General features: G+C 41.7%; 2 protein-coding genes across 2 annotated transcripts in view; both read right to left on the bottom strand.

Moving 5' to 3' along the window:
• The window catches only part of PHF2 (PHD finger protein 2), a 140357-nt gene that overhangs the window by 46960 nt on the left and 73280 nt on the right, over positions 1-20117 (bottom strand). Inside the window, exons 3-5 of the mRNA XM_074958101.1 lie at positions 16520-16634; positions 9298-9458; positions 4816-4957 (exon numbers count right to left, since the gene is read on the bottom strand). Coding sequence (XP_074814202.1) covers positions 4816-4957; positions 9298-9458; positions 16520-16634 — 418 coding nt within the window. The remainder of the gene's footprint in view (positions 1-4815; positions 4958-9297; positions 9459-16519; positions 16635-20117) is intronic.
• Positions 794-2602, bottom strand: LOC141991497 (myb/SANT-like DNA-binding domain-containing protein 7). The gene is made up of 2 exons (XM_074959817.1): positions 1840-2602; positions 794-1268 (listed from the first exon to the last, which is right to left on the bottom strand). Exons 1-2 carry the CDS (start codon positions 2365-2367, stop codon positions 1242-1244), a joined length of 555 nt encoding a protein of 184 aa, XP_074815918.1. The 5' UTR covers positions 2368-2602; the 3' UTR covers positions 794-1241.

The raw sequence follows: 20117 nt of genomic DNA, 5'->3' as shown, positions 1-20117 counted from the left end.
TGACGCTTGCATCTTCAGGAACTCTGGTCTGTATGAACAGCTGCAGCAAGGAACTTACTTTCCAGACCAGAAAATAACCATTGGGGATGTTGAAATGCCTATAGTTATCCTTGGGGACCCAGCCTACCCCTTAATGCCATGGCTCATGAAGCCATACACAGGCACCCTGGACAGTAGTCAGGAGCTGTTCCACTATAGGCTGAGCAAGTGCAGAATGGTACTAGAATGTGCATTTGGACGTTTAAAAGGGCGCTGGCGCAGTTTACTGACTTGGTTAGATCTCAGTGAAACCAATATTCCCATTGTTATTACTGCTTGCTGTGTGCTCCACAATATCTGTGAGAGTAAGGGGGAGATGTTTATGGCAGGGTGGGGAGTTGAGGCAAATCGCGTGGCCACTGATTACGTGCAGCCAGACACCAGGGTGGTTAGAAGAACATAGCTGGGCGCGCTGTGCATCAGAGAAGCTTTGAAAACCAGTTTCATGGCTGACCAGGTCTACGGTGTGACAATTCTGTTTGTTTCTCCTCGATGAAAACCCGCCCCCTTGGTTCACTCTACTTCCCTGTAAGCCAACTGCCTTCCCCTCCCCCCTTCGATCACCGCTTGCAGAGGCAATAAAGTCATTGTTGTTTCAGATTCATGCATTCTTTATTAATTCGTCACACAAATGGAATAACTGCCAAGGCAGCCCAGGAGGGGTGGAGGAGGAGGGAAGCACCGGGTGGGGTGGGGGAGGAGGTAAGGACAAGGCCACACTGCACTTCAAAACTCATTGAATGCCAGACTTCTGTTGCTTGGGCAGTCTTCTGGGGTGGAGTGGTTGGGTGCCCAGAGGGCCTCCCCCCACCGCGTTCTTGGGCATCTGGGTGAGGAGGCTATGGAACTTGGGGAGGAGGGCAGTTGGTTACACAGGGGCTGCAGTGGTGGTCTGTGCCTTTCCTGCACTTCAACCATACGCCGGAGCATATCAGTTTGATCCTCCAGTAGCCTCTGCATTGCATCCTGCCACCTCTCATCATGCTGCCGCCACCTTTCCTCTTGATCCCACCACCTCTCCTGTTGCTCCCGCCACCTGTCCTTGAGTTCATTTTGTGCTTTCCTGGACTCTGCCATGGTCTGCCTCCACACATTCTGCTGGGCTCTTTCAGCTTGGGTGGACTGCATGAGCTCAGAGAACATTTCATGGTGAGTGCAGTTTTTTCACCTTCTTATCTGCACTAGCCTCTGGGACGGAGATGCTAGTCACAGCGTTGAAATATTTGCAGCTGCAGGAGGAAAAAAAGGGAGAGTAAAACTGAAAAAGACACATTGGCCATTTAAAAGGAGGGGCTGATGTTTTCGGGTTAACGTGCAGCACAAACCCAATTAACCCCCCCACACACACACACACACCCAATTCTCTGGGATGATTGCTTCACCCCTCCCCTCACCGCGTGGCTAACAGCAAGAATGATTTCTTTTCAGCCACAGGCAAACAGCCCACCAGGAACAGCCACCCCTGAATGTCCCCTTAATAAAATTCCCCTATTTCAACCAGGTGACCATGAATGATATCACTCTCCTGAGGATAACACAGAGAGATAAAGAACAGATGTTGCTTGAATGCCAGCAAACACCGGGACCACACGCTGCCCTCTTTTGCAAAGGCTTTGGGAGTACCTCAAGGACAGCTTCATTGAGATGTCCCTGGAGGATTTCTGCTCCATTCCCAGACACGTTAACAGACTTTTCCAGTAGCTGTACTGGCCGCGAATGCATCCCAAGTCTTCAGGGCAAATTAATCATTAAACACGCTTGCTTTTAAACCGTGTATTATATTTACAAAGATACACTCACCAGAGGTGCTTCTCTGCCTTCAAGGTCCGGGAACCTGGGTTGGGAGGGTGCTGTCTCCAGGGTGATAAACAGTTCCTGGCTGTCGGGGAGAACGGTTTCTCCACTTGCCTGGTGTGCGCGATCTTCAAACTCCCCCTCCTCCTCATCTTCCTCGTCCCCAAAATCCTCATCCCTGTTGCATGAGACTCCCTTGCAGGAGTCCATGTACAGGTGTGGGGTAGTTGTAGGGGCACCCCCTAGAATTGTATGCAGCTCATCATAGAAGCAGCATGTTTGGGGCTCTGACCCCGAGTGGGCGTTTGCCTCTTGGGTTTTTTGGTAGGCTTGCCTGAGCTCCTTAAGTTTCATGCGGCACTGCTTCAGGTCCCTTTGATAGCCTCTGTCCTTCATGCCCTTGGAGATTTTTTCAAATATTTTGGCATTTCGTCTTTTGGAACGGAGTTCTGATTCATCTCCCCATACAGCGATCAGATCCAGTACCTCCCGTTGGGTCCATGCTGGAGCTCTTTTGTGATTCTGGGACTCCATGGTCAGCTCTGCTGATGAGATCTGCACGGTCACCTGTGCTGATCAGCTTGCCACGCCGGCCAAACAGGAAATGAAATTCAAAAGTTCCCAGGGCTTTTCCTGTCTACCTGGCCAGTGCATCCAAGCCGAGAGTGCTGTCCAGAATGGTCACACGGGAGCACTGTGGGATAGCTCCCGAAGGACAATACCGTGGAATTGCGTCCACACTAATCCAAATTCGACCTGGCGATGTCGATTTCAGCGCTAATCCCCTCGTCGGGGAGGAGTACAGAAATCGATTTTAAGAACCCAATAAGTCGATAAAAATGGCTTCATTGTGTGGACGGGTGCAGGGTTAAATCAATCTAACGCTGCTAAATTCGACCTAAACTCGTAGTGTAGACCAGGGCTAAAACAATAAATACAAGAGAGCACAGGCAAGAAATCTCTGGATATTAAAAGAAATGAACGTGCAATTATCTTTCCACCTTTTTCTAGTCTGTGTTAATTATTGTTGTTGTTTCTTTCTTTTCAGCAAGATGGAATGTTCTTCTAAAATCATAACTGTTTATTTTTCTGCTGGAGCTCATCACATTTTCTCTGTAGTGATGTGGTCTTTATAAAGGGTCCTTTTCCCTGGTGACATTTTCTTTATACATGTCTAGATTACCCAGAAGAAGTACAAGGCAAATCTAAAGGATTCATGTGGCTGCATAAGGTTCAGGATAACATAAATTCAACTCCCCCACTGAAGCTACTCCTGGGTATAATCTCACTCAAAGTCCTGAATATGGTTGTATAAACCAAAAAACAGTAATTTGTACTTTCAGATATAGAGGAGACTGTTAAGAGCCTAAAACACAACATGAAACAGTGCAGAATGGGAGATTCCCCACCTCTGAGGTTTCTAAAACTGAAATTCATTCAAACACTAAATTTTGCAGCTAGCTTCAAATCAGTGCTGTAGCAGGGACACATATTCAGGGACAACTAAACACCTGTGCTCAAGTCAGTGTCACTGTCACATAAGGTCAACGTCAGGACAGACCTGGAGTCAAAGAGATAACAGATTACCTGCAAACACTGAAGCAGAGGCATCCACACCCTCCACAAAATCCCCAGACTATATTCACTTTAACCCTGCTCTCATTAAACCCTGAACTAAATTAAACCAGAATAACTCCACTGTATATTGTTTAATCCGCGTGGAGTTGCACTGAATTTGTACCAGTGTACTGAAATCAGAATCTGGTCCAGTGTCTACAGGTACCTAGGACGGCTTTACCAAATATCTATCAAGGGCTTGCCTACCCACCATTTTAGTACTGTGCTCTTGGGGACACATACAAAAATATAATCAAGGAAAACAGACCGAGGGTAACATTTTCAGAAGTGCCAACATGACTAAGGGGTCCTAGTTCCACGGACTCTCAGGTGCTACGGATAATTTTATCTTACAGCAGATTTCCAAAGACCATTCGCCCCTTTTTATTCTGGCTTTGTTAATTTAAAAAAAAAAAGCCTGAAAGTGCATTTTGCTTCTGCCAGGTTCAGTATTGTGGTGAGCTCAATTCAAGAGGCAAAAAGACTTCAGCTCAACACTTTAGCAACAGTACAAGATCTTTATTTGCTCTCTCTTGTTTTGAAATGAAGAATTCCCTGTGAGGATCCACATGGCTGATAGGTTGGGATGCACTATCACTAATCACTAATGTTGTTTATTAATTTTGCACTGATAATGTGCTTGGTGCTATACTCCACACAAAAACAGAGCCTTGTCCAGGAGAGATCTTACATTTGTAACTTTTCTCCAATTACAGTTTTTACATCACAGAAGATTCCTATTGTGTCAGAAACAAGCTTGGAAAACAAGACCTTCCCTCCCCTCAACATCCCTTGAGAAGTTCATGTGGAGGACCTGGTTAATCTATACATCTCTCTGCAGTTTCATTATGCCTTTGCCTTATCTCTTCTTTTGTCCTCCTGCCAATATTTGACTTGTTTCATATAAGTATCCATGTCTACATGGGGAAAAAATTTAGTATAACTGAAGGAGTGAATTTAAGATATCATTAGACCAGTATAATTCCCCAGGTCGTTTTCAGTTTAGTTCACGTCACTTGGGAAGGAGTTTAAAGTGACACTGAAAAAAACCACTAGTATACCAGAAGAGTGTCCACATGGGGAGTTACAGCAGCATAACTGTATCTCATTGGTATAACAGGTCAAACTTTCCCCTGCTGACAAGCCCTAACTGACCACACAAGGGGCAAGGCAGTGGAGAATCAGACCCACTGTGAAATCAGTATGCTGAGGTCACAGCACCTCCAGCAGAGAAACCTGCAGGAGAGGCCAGAAGGGACTCAAAACTCCACTAGGCAAATCTCATAGAGCTTTTAGGACACCGTACTCTACAGGGGGAATGGTTCCACGGTCTGTGGAGTGGGCTGGTCAATTATTCCCTCTTACCTTGTATCTGAAAATTCCAAGTTAGTTACATTGAGAACTCTTTTCCTGTTGGTACTGTAGTAGTAATCAACAAACTCCTTCAGCTTCATCTTGCAGTCTTTCTGTTTGGTGACATCAGTGACATCAACACTTCTTTCTGGTCCTAAGAAATTAATGCCAAGAGAAAATGGGAGTTTTAGATCACTAGGAATGAAGGACTGGACCCATTATGTACAATGAGTGGATGAAGTAAAGTTTCTAGAAGCACCTTAACTTCTGCATTTCCCAACTGTTTCATGTTTACCAGTGTAATCTTAAGGTTATATTAACAATAGCGTTTGTACTTATCTCCTCTGAGCTTTTCATTTGAAAAGATTTTATCTGAAAAAGATGAAGTTAGTTTTAATCTCTTTACTTATTTCATTGTGTAATTTCCACAGTAGCATAATCAAAATCCTATGGAAATCCACAACAAAATAGCTCTGCAAAACCAACCCTGTGCGATTAACTAACATTTATATTTTCCTAACATACTGTATAATACAAGGATAGTAGGGATATTATACAGCACAACTGATTTCCCAATTGTTTCTTATTCCTATTATTTTTCTAATAAATTTTCAAGTTGGCAACCTGAAATAAATGTTAGCTATCAACAAAGATCAGCCCCCTAATATTGTTCCCATTTCTAAAGTACAGTCATTTGGAGTAACAGGTGCACCTAAAAGAGTCTTACCTTTTCTGGTTCATTTTGTTAAAGCTACCCAAAAAATCCATCTTTTCCCCAAACACAGAAAACAAGTCACCAGAACCTCCATTCTGCATTTCATTTAAAAGAAACTGGACCTGATTCAGAACTCCAGTGATAACACTAACCAAGAGTAACGCGACGGAAGCTGGTGGAGCTGCACCAGGGTAAAAATGGTGTAAGTGCGGGAAGAGTCAGGCCCAGGAGCTCTAACAATCCTTAATGAGTGCCCATTTTTAAGCCAACAAGTTAACATTTTCTCTATTCTGCTGTCCTGAAAAGCGACCCTACTGTCTTATATTTCAGTGGAGTTTAAATATGTAGCCTTCATTTTCTCACCCAATGTCCCTGTTTATAGCTTTCACATTTTGGCAGATATAGAATAAATCAGTTCTTTAGTCACAACACGGCTTTTAGTGCCTAATGTCAGCACAGTAACAACTTGTCTGGCTCTTTAGTTTGCACAAATTACTTTCTCCTCCGCTGCTTCTTAAATAGACTCTTCTATGGCCTATGGAAAATCTTAGAAACAATGGGCTAAATTCCTCCCTGATATAACCCCATCAAAGCCAAATTACACTAATGTTACACCAGAAATTTGTTTTGTCCCATTCTCTATAGAAACCAGTTCCAGCTTGCACATTAAATAGCCTGTATTGCTCTCCTCTTTGGCTGTTTATTAGAGAGCTTTTTGTATGTAGGGAGGGTGGATTGTTTTAGCTAGAGACTGGGAGAAAGCCAGCAGATGCTAAGGAGCACTCAGGTCAAACAATACAATCTGCTAAGGACAGCAGATGGACAAGCAAAAATATGCTTCCAGTAGACCAGAGAGGATGGAAATTACAGTAAATTAAAGGCTATTTTAATACACTGTTGTTTGTGCAACTATCTCACTGCACACAACCGTTACAACTATGGACATGTTACGGGACGAGGGTATGAGGCTGGGGAGGGACAGCATACATGGAGAAACACCGAGGGCTGGTAACAATACACATTAATACAGTAGTTGGCAGCTAATTGATTATAGTGGAGAAGGGGCAGATTTTGCAGTATTTATAAGACAGGATGGAGGTGCAGAGTCATGGCAGAGGAGAGGAGGGAAAGGAAGCAAGTGGTGCAGCAGAGGGACTGGGTGAGGTGGAAGGGCAGACAAGAGTCTGGAGGCAGATGGAGGAATGAGGGCTTTGAAGGCAAGGAGAACAAATTTTGCAGTGGTTACAGAGCTCCTTCAGGATGGCTCCAAGTGATCACTCTGAGGTGTGTGCTGAAGAGGTCTGAACAGGCTGGAGTCTGCAGAGAACTTGAGGAAGTCAACCAGATGATCGGGAAAGTGATACAGCAGGAGAATATCACCAAAGTAATGCAAACGATCATTAGCAATAGAAACCACAAAACGCCTAACAATACCTACTGCTATAAAGCTAAACTGAGCAAACTAGAATGCCTCGTATAGGCAGAGGACCTCAGTCTAGCTGTATGTCTGATACATGGTGAGATGGTAGTAGTCAGCTAGGACTAGGGCTGTCAAATGATTAAAAAAATTAATCGCCATTTTAATTGCATGTTAAACAATAATAGAATATTTAAATTCATTATAAATATTTTGGGTGTTTTTCTACAGTTTCAAATATATTGATTTCAAGTACAACACAGACTACAAAGTGTACACTGCTCACATTATGTTATTATTTTTATTACAAATATTTGCACTGTAAAAAAGATAAACAAAAGATAGTACAATCTACAAGTCAAAGCATGAAGGGGCATACAAATGTTTAACGTATCTGGCACGTGAATACCTTGAACACTGGCTACAACAGTGCCATGCGAATGCCTGTTCTCACTTTCAGATGACATCGTCAATAAGAAGTGGGCAGCATTATCTCCCGTAAATGTAAACAAACTTATTTGTCTTAGCGATTGACTGAACAAGAAGTAGGACTGAGTGGACTTATAGGCGCTAAAGTTTTACATTGTTTAGTTTTTGAGTGCAGTTATGTAAAAAAATAATTCTACATTTGTAAATTGCACTTTCATGATAGAGATTGCACTACAGTACTTGCATGAGGTGAACTGAAAACTACTATTTCTTTTGTTTATTTTTTACAGTGCAAATATTTGTAATAAAAAATAATAATATAAAGTGAGCACTGTACACTTTGTATTCTGCGTTGTAACTGAAATCACTATATTTGAAAATGTAGAAAAACATCCAAAAATATTTATAATAAATTTAAATTGGTATTCTATTATTGTTTAACAGTGCGATTAAAACTGCAATTAATCACAATTCATTTTTTTAATCTAGTTAATTTGTTTTGAGTTAGTCACGTGAGTTAACTGCGATTAATTGAAAGCCCTAGTTAGGACATGGTTTGGAGAACCAATTTCTCAGCACCATGACGACTGCTTCTTGGAACAGAGTGCTCTGCAGTGCAACAGAAAAGCCTTGCTCTCACTCTCTCGAACACACAGGATTTGCCCAGCAAACAATTGTGGTTTAACTAGTAATTAAAAGCTACTACTGCGTAATGAAGTTTGGGAGCCCTGCAGTATGAGGGATGACAGCAACATTTTACATTTGGCACAGTTCTAATTTTAAGACAAAATGTTTTGCAAACTAACACACCACTTAAACGCAGCCAATTCTGGACGGAGGGTGGCAGCCAACCAGCACGCAGAACTGCACCACAGTGGGAAGAGAAATTCACTGAGCAATCTCTTCCCATAATTGTATAGAAAGTGCCACAGAATCTCTAGGGCCAGCCTCCTCGCACCTTGTGAGGTCACTTCACCTGCACAAAGTGGTGGTAAAATGCTATCCAATCCCAATGGAAGTATTTCACACCCACTTTGCACAGGCATGAACGACTGCACAAGGGGTAAAGCAATGTAGAATCAGGCCCTTAAGGACAGAACCTTGACCCTACCTGAGCATCCTTTTCACTACTCCAGTAGCACAAAGCAGCCTTAAAGTTGGCCTAATTCTGCAGCTGGGGGATCCCTAGGGGAAGGGGGTTTGCCAGTGTGTTGAGCGGGGCGTGACCGGAGTTTGCTGCATTCCAGCAATCCCCAGCTACTGCAACAGCCATTTGGGCCACTATAGGTTGCAGGAAGACAGAGAAGCCTTCAGGGGTTGCTCCAGCTTATGCAAAAAGGCCAAACTGGGATCCCAGGGCCCTGGGAATCTGACGACTACAAAGGTGCCCACACAGACACCATTGCCCCTCCCACAGGGTCATGCACCAAACCTAGCTCGGCCAGACCCGAACATCAGGGCCAGCATGTCTATGCAGGTCAGACGAGATCTTGATTTTTAAAAGGGACCTGTGTTCGTCCCCTTTTTCCTTCCTGATGATGTTTAAGAAGGCCTGAAATTATTTTACCATCATTTTCCCCCCATTTGTTTTTTACTGATTAATGCCAGTGATATTATGGGCCTAATCCTCAATTGGCATAAATGGGATTAGCTCCACTGACACTGATTTACTCCTGCCGAGGATCTGGCCCATCAAATCTCACCTTCCCTCAAAGAAGCAGACGATGAGAGTGGGGAGGGGGGAAGGGAAATCGCTCAAAGAGTTCTTCTCCCAAGCATTTGTCAGGAGCTTGATTTAAATAAGTATCAAAAACCAAAGAGGCCTGATTCCCTGCTGGTTTACTAGTTTTACACATGACAGGGTGAGGCTGAAATGGCATGACTGAAAGCAGCAGCAAACAAATATTACGCCACTCTCTAGACAAATACGTACCGACGTAGTTTTCAACGTCACTGACGTAGAATGTAGGTGCGGGTACTGCTAAGCCCAAGCCATCCTTCTTCGGAACCAGGATAGGCTCTGTGAATCCATTTTCGTCCAAGTACTCTGTTGTTAGCTGGCTTCCGGTCACTTTGACTACCACATCTTCAGCACTAGAAACACAAACACAGTTACCGTGCTAAGATATTTCACATCCAAATTCAGCATCTTTTTGATTTCTTTACTGAAAGGATAAGCATACAATTATATACAAGTCGTTCTAAGCCATAAGATGCCAGTGATAACTTATGCCAAGTACCTCATGCTTTGGTTAATCAGGTAGCTTGATATTTTTGAAACAATCCAAAACAATGTCCTTGGCTTCTACTTCTATTGACGAAATACTGGGATTTTCAAAAGAGCATATGGTAGTTAGGTGCCCAAATCCCATTGAAACTCAATGGAAACTGAACACCTAACTCCCTTAGGCTCCTTTAATAGTGTAATGTGAATTTTGCTATTGGAAATTATAAACAATAGGAAAGAAGTCATGGTTCTACTGAAGTCAGTGTGTCAAATAAAACTGAATATGAATTTTGTATGCTGGATCTTATGACTGGCAGTTTAATACCTCATCCCATTATATATAAGTACATGTATGCAAAAACAGTCAAAAGCACATTCGTTCAACAGCAAGTACCTGTGTGTGTGTGTTTTATATATCTATCTATCTATCTCTGTCTCTCTCTCACACACACATTTACTTGTTTTGTTTATCCAACAATTCTAATTTACAACTTTTCTCTGATAAATTTAGTAGACGAATTCTTCTTTCAGTTCCAGGCAACGGTATAATTCTGCCCAGTAATTGTAGTCAGCTATTCACTGGTCACAAAAGGTAAGACTTTGCATGTTGCCACTAAAATTATTACATTTCTTTTCTTATTAAGGGCATGATATGGAAAGTTCCCAAGTACCCCAAAATCCCACTGTCTTGAATGAGAGTTGTAAGTGCTCAGGGCATCTGAGAATCAGGCCAAAAACCTGGATCTATAAGAAGAGGAGCCCAAACCAGGAATATTAATAAATCTTGAAGTCTTTTGGAAATTAATTCATAACAGCTAGAAACTGGAAGCCTGGATCTCCACTCCTAGCACTTTGTGTAGTCATTCACACCTTTGCAAGCAGTGTGTTAAATGCATAGCATTTTACATCAACGTTGAATAGATTTAAGTGACTATACAAGGCGCAAGGTAGTGAAGAATCAGGCCTCTTTGTGACTAGAAAGCTAACTGCATTCCACTGAACTCTATTCAGGTTCACATTTGATTGCAACACTCCAATTATATGCATGAGACTGAAATCATGAATCAATTTATTGCAAAATATGTGAAGCATGTTTAAATATTCCGGAATAAATTCATGTGCCTAAACTACTGAAAACATCAAAGATAACACTTTGTGTTAATGAACCAATTTCAATGGGTGTGGAGAACAGTTATCAGTGCAAAATGCAGACACATCAACAGTGTTAAATATTCCAATTTGAAGAAGCCAACATTCAAAATGTTATGTAATGTTAAGGAAAATTATTCACTTAAACTCTTTAAAACTCATAGTCAAACACTAAAGTCTTACAGTAATTAACAAAAACTGATACAATGCAACAGTTTTACCAAATATAGATAAACTAAACTCAGAAGTTTCAGAAATCCAACCTCTGGAGCTTCTCACTACTAAAATATTTTAACAAACATTTTCAAAGGCACGATCGCTGTGAAAATGATTAATGATTCTATGACTACAAGTCCCCATATAGTAACAGTCCTCTAGGAAAAGCTCTAACAAATGCTATTTTCTCCTCTGAGTCTACCTAGGCATATGGGGAAATTAGTTACTTGGACAAGTATGAAGTTTCTTTAAGCTCGTGAAGATATTTTTAATAGTGCACTACTGTGTATACCGAGAGATCTATTCTCCCGTACAAAGTGGGCACACAGGCACCAACAGCCATAACACAAATTCATACTTGCACCAAGGGGGTGATAATAGACCCTTCAGTACAACTCCAGAAACACTTAAGACTAATGTTGGACTGCCCTCTTCTGTGTTAGTTCTGAACTGCAGCTGCCTGAGTTAGTGACAGCTGAAGCAGGTATACAAACACTCACACTGCCATGGTGAAGTGAACAGGAGGACTTGTGGCACCTTAGAGACTAACCAATTTATTTGAGCATAAGCTTTCGTGAGCTACAGCTCACTTCATCGGATGCATTCGTGAGCTGTAGCTCACAAAAGCTTATGCTCAAATAGATTTGTTAGACTCTAAGGTGCCACAAGTCCTCCTTTTCTTTTTGCAAATACAGACTAACACGGCTGCTACTCCGAAACCTGTAGCTTCTCAGTGTGTCAGTGCATAAGATACAACTACGGCATAGTCCTGACTGGAGTTCTTTGCTGAAAGGTGGGTTTGTTTTGAATACAGGCAAGCGGTTAGGAAAGTCCCTCTCTTTGTCGCTCTAATCCAGACATGCATAATGGGATTCCAAAGTTCAAATGATGCAGCTGTTTGAGTACCAGGATCTGGGGCTTTTTGAGCATGGGTGAGTAGATTTTGAGATCAAGCTCTATTGAGGATAGCTTAGTGCCAGTTGGAAGCAGGAGAAAGTGCACTCAGTGTCAGATGGGTGAATTTCTGAATGACGTTCTGGAATTCTTAACTTTCCCCAGGATTCATGAACCCAATTGAAAGCCTCACACTGGAGAAAGTGAGAAGTTTATTGATAGATTCTTTAGCCAGATGACCATGCCAACTGTCCAGAGGAGGGGACGCTTGGAGGACAAGAGGACTAGATACAAATAGGAAAAAGATGAAAACAGTGGTAACCACTCTAAGTGGCCAGGCTGTTTCTGGAGCCTTATAACGAGTTCCAAGCACTGTGTAAATTAGTGGAAGATGATCGAGAGGTAAACTGAATAATTCCTATTGGGAATATTTCAGATACTCAGTGTACAGACGGGTAAGGGCACTGGAAGAGGATTTTTTCAGAAACCACACATATAAAAGCCAGCATTCTGATGATAACAGATCCATATGGTATGTTGCCAGGCATGTGTTCACGTAGCAGATATTACTTCCTTGGTAGATACAGTTTAAGCCAGGGCTAGTAAGGACAGTGCTTTTCATGCACCTAGGTGCCATTAAGGTGCAAAGAGTGAGCCTTGAGAATCTGATCTAAGGACCAAAGTAGTTGTGCAGGAGGTCAGACTAGACAATCATAATGGTCCGTTCTGACCTTAAAGTCTATGAATCTAGTAAGTCAAGGAGCAGATCCCCAGAGATGGCCTTCTGAGAAATTAAGTGCTATTAGTCCTAGATGGATATCTGGTGCCCCAAGATGCAGAAGAGGTGGTATTAGCTCATGGAGGGTTTTATGCTTTAAGGAACAAGGATACCTCTTGAGGTAAAAGATACTTAGCTAAAGATGAGCTCCACCTAAACTCTATGCAATCTGTGAACTTGAAGAGAAGCTATTTAACTAGGAACAAGAAGCAAAGGGTGGAGCCATTAAATTACAGGAGAGTGTTAAATGGAATGAGCCAAATTCACCTGTCACTGGTGTAATCAGGTGCAGATCCCATAAAAGGTCCTCTGAAAAATTCACTGGTGATGCAAGTTACACTGTGAGTGTAAATGGGACATAAAAGGAGTGTAAGAGACATAAGTTGTGCAATTTGCACCAGTTTGGGAATGCAAAATTAAGGTAATCTACACATGTTAAGGAGGTGCAAATGGGAGAGATGTAGCAGGAACAGTAACTAACAGGAAACTGCCAGATAAAGTATGGGTTGGGTGCTTTATATTCTTCTTCTTTTAAATTCTCCTGTCACTTTTCTGCTATACATGCTCTGCCACTCAGCATAGAAATTACATTCAGGTTATTCACCCAGTGAATGCCCAGCTGGTTCATCACTTAAACCCTTATGCTTGCATCACAGCCCAGGAACACCCCACATGTAACTCGCATGTCTAAGTCACCAATGAATTTGGTCCCATAAGAGTCCACAGAAGCTCACAGATAGGAAGGAGCTCAATAAAAGGAGCTCTGTATCCACCAGAGCAGTTGGCAGCTGTTATTCAGAAACAGAGACCTTGTCAACTAGGTTGAGGCACCTGAAAATTGTGGGATTTACATGTTTTCATTTTAATGCTACTTTGGTATTAATAATGTAGGAGCTGAATCCCAGTCAGCCATGATAAGCCAGTCACAATATGTATTACTGAGCCCTGGTGGAATAATCTCTTACCCCCCTTTCCCCTAAATACCCCACTGAGTGCCAAAATATGGGTCCAAGCATCTCAAATGCATCATTTACCTCTCCCTGCTACCAGCCCTGCCTCCAAACTGATCTCCAAATTCTAGAGCGGCTCCGCCCAGATAGCCAACCTCACTGCCTGACGTGATATTTTGATGTGTACTTTGGGACCAGCAGGCTGATTTTAAATGTAATTTTTTTTAAAGTGTTTTAGTGGTTTTGTTTAATGTATTGAATTTAAGGCCCTTGGGAGACACTGATTTGTTGTTTGTGGGGGAGGCGAAGAAATCGGTAAAGACCCAAAATAAAAGTGTAAAATCAAGCTGACAAAGTTAACTTTCTTGAGGCCTGGAACACAGGAAATGAAATGAGCACATTATCACAAGGCAGAGTTCCATTTCTGTCCCACTTTCTTTTTTGGCTCTCCCCTCCCTATTTCCTCTGATCTCAGTCGGTCCTTGGATTCCTTGACCACAAGGTTTATGGCTTTCAGTGGGTTTCAGTAACACAATTTCACCTCAGCTTTGTGCTATGACACAGGCAAGAGGTTTCAACTTAAAAATTAAAAAAAGCCCCTTTGTGGGTTTGTGAGATCTGGACAGTTAGTGTGGGTTTTGGTCTGTGAACGTCTGCAGGTTTCAACTGCACCAACTATTTTCATTATTAAGTCAGTCTTAAAATAGCAAAGGGCCCAAAAGTTTTTTGTTTTACTAACATCACAACTGTAAATGGCTGAGGGATAAATCCTGTGATGAACTGTTTGCAAACTCCTCCTTGGAACCTCTGCTTCAGCATTGGGGATTCTCTTTTGTGCACGATCCATCTTGAGCAGAAAATGGTGAAAACAAACTGAGGGCCAAATTTACAGAAGCTGCAGAATGACTCAAAGCCAAGAAAGATGCAAATGCAAGACCTACAACTGCATGAGAACCTCCTTGATTTGGGAGCACACACGTGAATGCACATGAACATGGACCAGGTGAAAGTCAGACTCCTGATTTGAATAAATCAGTGCCAGATCCCTCAAGCTGTTGATCACCTCCTTTTAAGGTGTCAAGTGCCTTCACCTCCCACTGGAGTGACTGGCAGTTGAAGAGATCCAGCAAAAATCACCCCCCCCCCCCCGTCCAAAAAAAAAAAAGTTTGAGAAGGAATTTGTCAATCTGCTCCAGCTAAGCAGTTTAAATGTGGCCACTTGATATTTTAAATCTGTTGAATATTCTATTGTGTTTCACCTAGTAATTGCAAGAACCACTTTGGTTAAATTCTGTGGCCTGTGTTAAGCAGGAGGTCAGACTAGATTATCATAATGGTCGTTTCTGGCCTTAAAATCTATTAATATAGCTGCAAAATTTGGTAAACAGTTTTAAGTGGCCAGTCCAAAAACGGCTAAGCTGAAAACCAAGGAGTTCAAAGGTCTAAAATCATACAAGTAAAATTGTTAAGCATTAAGTTAAGTGAAAAATACACCTATACACAATGTTCACAAAAGAGAAGCTTTGGCAAATAAATTTGCAGCTGATTCCCCATAGAGTAATGATTTGGGGGCAGATATTTTAAATTAAGGCAATCTTCTCCATAAATTATAGAACTTTTGTATTTACCGAGTACGCTCTACCTGCCTCCAAACATGATTGTGAAATAGTCTCAACTGTTACTTAGATCCACTTATAAGAACCAGAAAAAATAATCATTCTGATGAATAGAGGTACAGAGTTACAAAATAAATGTGTAAAATGCCCACTATCAATACCCCAAACAAGTTTTTGTTACTGTAGCAACTAAGGATGTGGCTACTTTTCTGTTCAAGCTGAGATGAACTTCAGAAAAGTCTGCACTATGCTTGAGCACGGAACGTAATTCATCAGGTTTCTCACCTAAGTATTACTGTGTGGCAATGTCGTAGGGCGTGACGCTCCAGCATGCATGCTTGTGACCTGTCATGGCCCTGAAGGCTCGTTGCACTCAGCGATTAGTTCACACCAGATTAGTTCAACCACTCTTTGTGGGGTCTGATTTATTCATTCCTTCTACAGAGAGCAACTAACTTATTTAGCTGCTCAAGTCCACGCCCTCTCTGGGTCCATGCAAGAGTCTCGTTCAATTACCTCCCCTGTTCATGAGGTCCCAGCCCTTGTCCCAGAGCTGGGCTGTACTTTGGACAAACCTTGTGTCCCTCTCCTTAAGACAGGAGCCTCCTAGCAATTCCTCCTTGGAGCTGGAGTTGTACTTTAGGCCAGCTGTAGAGCCTCAGGCAGCTGCTCTTCCACCTGGCCCTCTTCCCAGTCAGCCCTTCCACCCTCAGGCAAGGAGAGTTCAGCAGGCAGAACTTCCTCCACAGCTGTTTTCTCCCTGATAACTCAGGACCCTGGAGGAGCCTTCTTACTCCTTGCCGTATCCACAGGCATCTGCCCTGCTATGAAGGAGGCAGCATTTATGCTGGCCCCTTCTCCCAGCTCATTCTTTATTGGCTGGGTGAGAGTGGAGCCTCCACCCCTCTCTCTGCAAGGCTCCAGGTCCTTAAAGATATAGTAACAGGATTCCTTCTAGATGCTACTTCTTCCCAGGACCCCTTCAGCGCCCGTTTTACAGGTGTTAGTAGGGAACAGGACCCAGCTAACTGGGGAAAGCACCTGTTTTAATAGTGCTGCACCAATGTAACGGAGAGGAGAATTTGGGCCATTACACGTAATGACAATCACTAAAGACTTAAAGTCTGTGAAATTAGCTTAAAACTAGGTCTTTACATGGCAAACGTTCACATGGGGAATTCTCTTTCATTCACTCCTCTCCCTATGCTGTATATAAACTAAGCAAACAACATTCACCACAGTTCCTCCTCCACTTGAGCACAAATTATAATTGGCCACGTGCATCACAGTAATCGCACTTTTACTTACATAGCTGAATAACTTACCTCGGAAAAGTTCGACTTCGAAGTTCCTTTATGAAGACTTGACTCCCATTCTGTACGGGTTTGACCTCTGTTGACTGCCCGGTATCGTGTTTATGCCAATTTCTTTTCTTTTTCACTGGAAAAGAGTGAATTGGACAGCACCATATGCTAAGTAGGGGGTCTTTATTAAGACATTCTGTGAGAGAAAGTTCTTAGTACGACTTCCTATGCAAGCCAAGAAAAGAGAAGCCCACTATGCAGCACTGTTAATTTTAACATTGTGTTCTGATCCACCATTAGACAATTACACTGTAGCCTGAAGATCTATTACATACTGAACCATGTTCGTTTGTAACATAAGGGAAACCAGACGGATAATTGCTGAGCTCTACAGCTATCACAAGCATTAAGCGAATGCAGGCTCTGGATAACATTTTGTACTTGCCAGACTACACACTTAATCTTTATTGTAAACCTCCCAGAAAATCTTCTCTTCTGCTCTCTCAATTTGTAGCACAGATCATTATGAACATGCTCTTTCTTTGCCACACCTCTCCAAGGGCCTGAGCCAAAGTCAGTGGAAGTCTTGTCATTGAATTCAAGTGGCTTTGGATCAGGCCCTAAATACAAAATGCCTCATTCTGGCAAGAAAATCTAGTATCCATGTTCAATATAAAAAGACACAAGTTCACATCCAATCCAGTTTTTGGAGCGCCTTTCATTACCATGCTTCAAAATGCAAGCCAGACTCATACTATGTTGATGGGGCAGAGCAGAATGCCCCTGGCTCATGCTCTTAATGAATCACAGACATTTAGGCAAGCTGATCAGGGAAATGGGATCAGCTGAAATATGCACAGTCAAATCAAGTCACATGTCAACTTGCTTCTGACTTTTCTTTTCAACAGTCACTTAACACTGGCCAAGAAGAACCATTCCAGTTTTTACCAATTATCAGCATTAAATCTCTCAGCTGCTCCTGCTTTTAGACTCACGTGGGGTGTTTATTGCGGTAGGAAATTACTGACATCAGAAATGCAGTCTCCCCTTATTTTAACCTTTCTGCCCTCAGAGTTTTCACTTTCTTTTTGTACCCTGGGTTCATATTGTACCTAAAGGTGGGCAAGCTGGTTAGGATAAAATATGAAACCTGAGACTCCACAAAACCTCAAAGCAAACCCAAACTTTTCTCACGTTCAAACTAGTTTTGTGGAAGAAAGCCACCTGCCTCTATCACCATGACTGGACATGTGCCCTTCCACAGCCCTCCCCCTCCCCCCACACTTACTCTTTGACTACCAAAGGAGCTGGGGAGATGGGAGGCCCAAACTATAACATCCTGAGACCTGGAAAAGTCACCTCTGTAGGGTGGCCCGGACTTTGGAAGTAGAGACATCTACCAAAGAATCCTTCCCAGGTTTTGTACAACACACGCTGGTTTTATTAGTTCCATGCTGCTCTCCAGCCTAGCTGGATATAGTCATTAAAGCTGCTAGTTCTTTATCTTAATGGCCCTCAGGCTTAGTGTATTAGTTCAATACTCCCAGTAACATAGGAATCAACCTCAACATGTACACCACTCCCTCCCTCCCACTTTCCCTTCCCATGGCACCCACCCATCTCCCCACATCCTGGTTCTGTTCCATATCAACTGGCCCAGCTAACCAGGCGGGTCATTAAAGGGATTCTATCATACCCCTTCTTTTATTTTTCCTCAAAATTGCCTCCATATCTAGACAAAGTCAAGAAGCTGTAGATTATAATAAATACTCGTTGCAACTCTTTTCAATCAGCACACTCTGAAATAACATTGCAATTTAAGGCGATATTTTCACAAAGGGCATTTTTCCTATTGAAAAATCTATAGATTCCTGATTCCCATTTGAAATCTCCCTCTTAGAGGCTGCGTCATGTAGTACAGCATTCTATCAGGGATTACACAACCAGTTTCAGCCAATTTCTTTACTACATGTTTGTAGAATGCGTACCACAGTGAGGAATATTTGATTTGGGCCTCTGGGAACAACTACAGCAGAAATGTAATATATAATTTAAAATGATAAACAACTACCAGAGCTGGCCAAAAAAAAAATGCAGGGTTGTGGGGGGTTTTAGCAAAGAATGCAGAAATATTTTTGCAAAACTTGTCCATCAAAATTTTGAATTTACTAAAAATTTCCATAACACTAAAAGTTGGCTGGCAAAAGATTTTTTTTTTGAGAAAACTGTGTGAAAAAAATTGTCATGAAGATATCAGCTTTTTCAACCAGCTCTAATAACTATATTCTCCAACTTCTGTCTCAAGCTGAATATACCACATGAATTCAGATGTATACTTAAACGTACATAAATATATTTAGAACCAAAGGACATCTATAAGCTCGTTTTGTTATCTTTTGATTGACACTATTTCAAACATTTGAGCCTGATTCCCCTTTTATTTATATCACTGTAACTTCATTGATTTCAGTGGAATTTCTCCTGATTTTCACGGGTGTGAAGGAAATCAGGCCAAATGTTTTCCCCGGTGTTATGAAAATGAACGAAGTTTATCTAAATAGAGCACTTAAATTTAAATAACATCAGAAATGTATTTGTGAACATGTATATTTTTTTTCTCCAAACAGAAGTACCGCCAAATTTCATTAAATCAAAATGACTTTAAATGTCACAAGCAATTTTCGGAAATAGTAGTCACCAAGTGACATTGGTAAAGTGGATAATGTAAGAAAAGGAAAATGATTTTTAAATTTGACATCTGGAGAGCATACATCATGGAACGCGTTCACCAGAAGTATAAATATATTTAAAATCCATGCAAGTTACATAACAGAGACAATCAGTGAATATGTGCTTCTCTTTGCTAGCCTTGCAATAATTAATTCTTGGCAGTGAAATATCATATCTGGAAAAACACCTACTCATTTAATACAAAATTGATACTGCAAAATAACCCAGCTAGTTTACACATATATTGTAACCACTGTTCCCTCTAAGCTGTGTGCACGCACACAGATCCTAAACTCTGCGCACATGGCAAAACACCGTGCGCACAAAAATTTGCACAGAAGCATAACAATTTGCAGAGAAGAATTTTTTTGCACACACGGCCTCTCAAAAATTAGAGGGAACATTGATTGTAACAGTTAACCACAAATGAAATTCATAATCTCATACAAGTCCGGGAACACGCTGCACACAACTGTATGACAGAATAACTTAACATAGGGCCTGTTCCTGCTTTCACTTCAAGACTGGTCCCTAATTTTTCCAGTCTGTTGCAGTTACACACACACCACATGAAATGGTGGAAGGATCACACCCTGACATTTCATTTTTGCAACGTGACTTATACCCCTTTTATTTTATGGCTATAAGAACCGACATAATTGGGTTTTTTTTTTTAAATGTTCTTGAAAATTGCTGTTCATTTTGAGAAACTATAAACATACAGATCAAGCAAATCAGTTTGTGATATTCTAGCAATAAACTAAGATTTCAGCACTAACGTTGCAGGTCTTTACACTATTCCACTCTAATGACTGATTTTGTGAGGTCAGGATACGGTAACTTAGATAAAACAGTGAAAAACACCCTCATCGCATTGTTGTTGTACTAT

The sequence above is a fragment of the Natator depressus genome, chromosome 7 (genome assembly GCF_965152275.1).
Source record: "Natator depressus isolate rNatDep1 chromosome 7, rNatDep2.hap1, whole genome shotgun sequence".
Classification (NCBI taxonomy): Eukaryota; Metazoa; Chordata; order Testudines; family Cheloniidae; genus Natator; species Natator depressus.
Note: the sequence above shows the minus strand (reverse complement) of the source record. Positions and strands in the feature narration are given on the sequence as shown.

Coding starts and splice junctions, on each gene's coding strand:
- LOC141991497 (XM_074959817.1), bottom strand. CDS start 2,367: ATGGAGTCCCAGAATCACAAAAGAGCTCCAGCATGGACCCAACGGGAG. Junction 1,269..1,839: donor AAGGCAGAGAAGCACCTCTG/GTGAGTGTATCT, acceptor TTCCTCCTGCAG/CTGCAAATATTTCAACGCTG.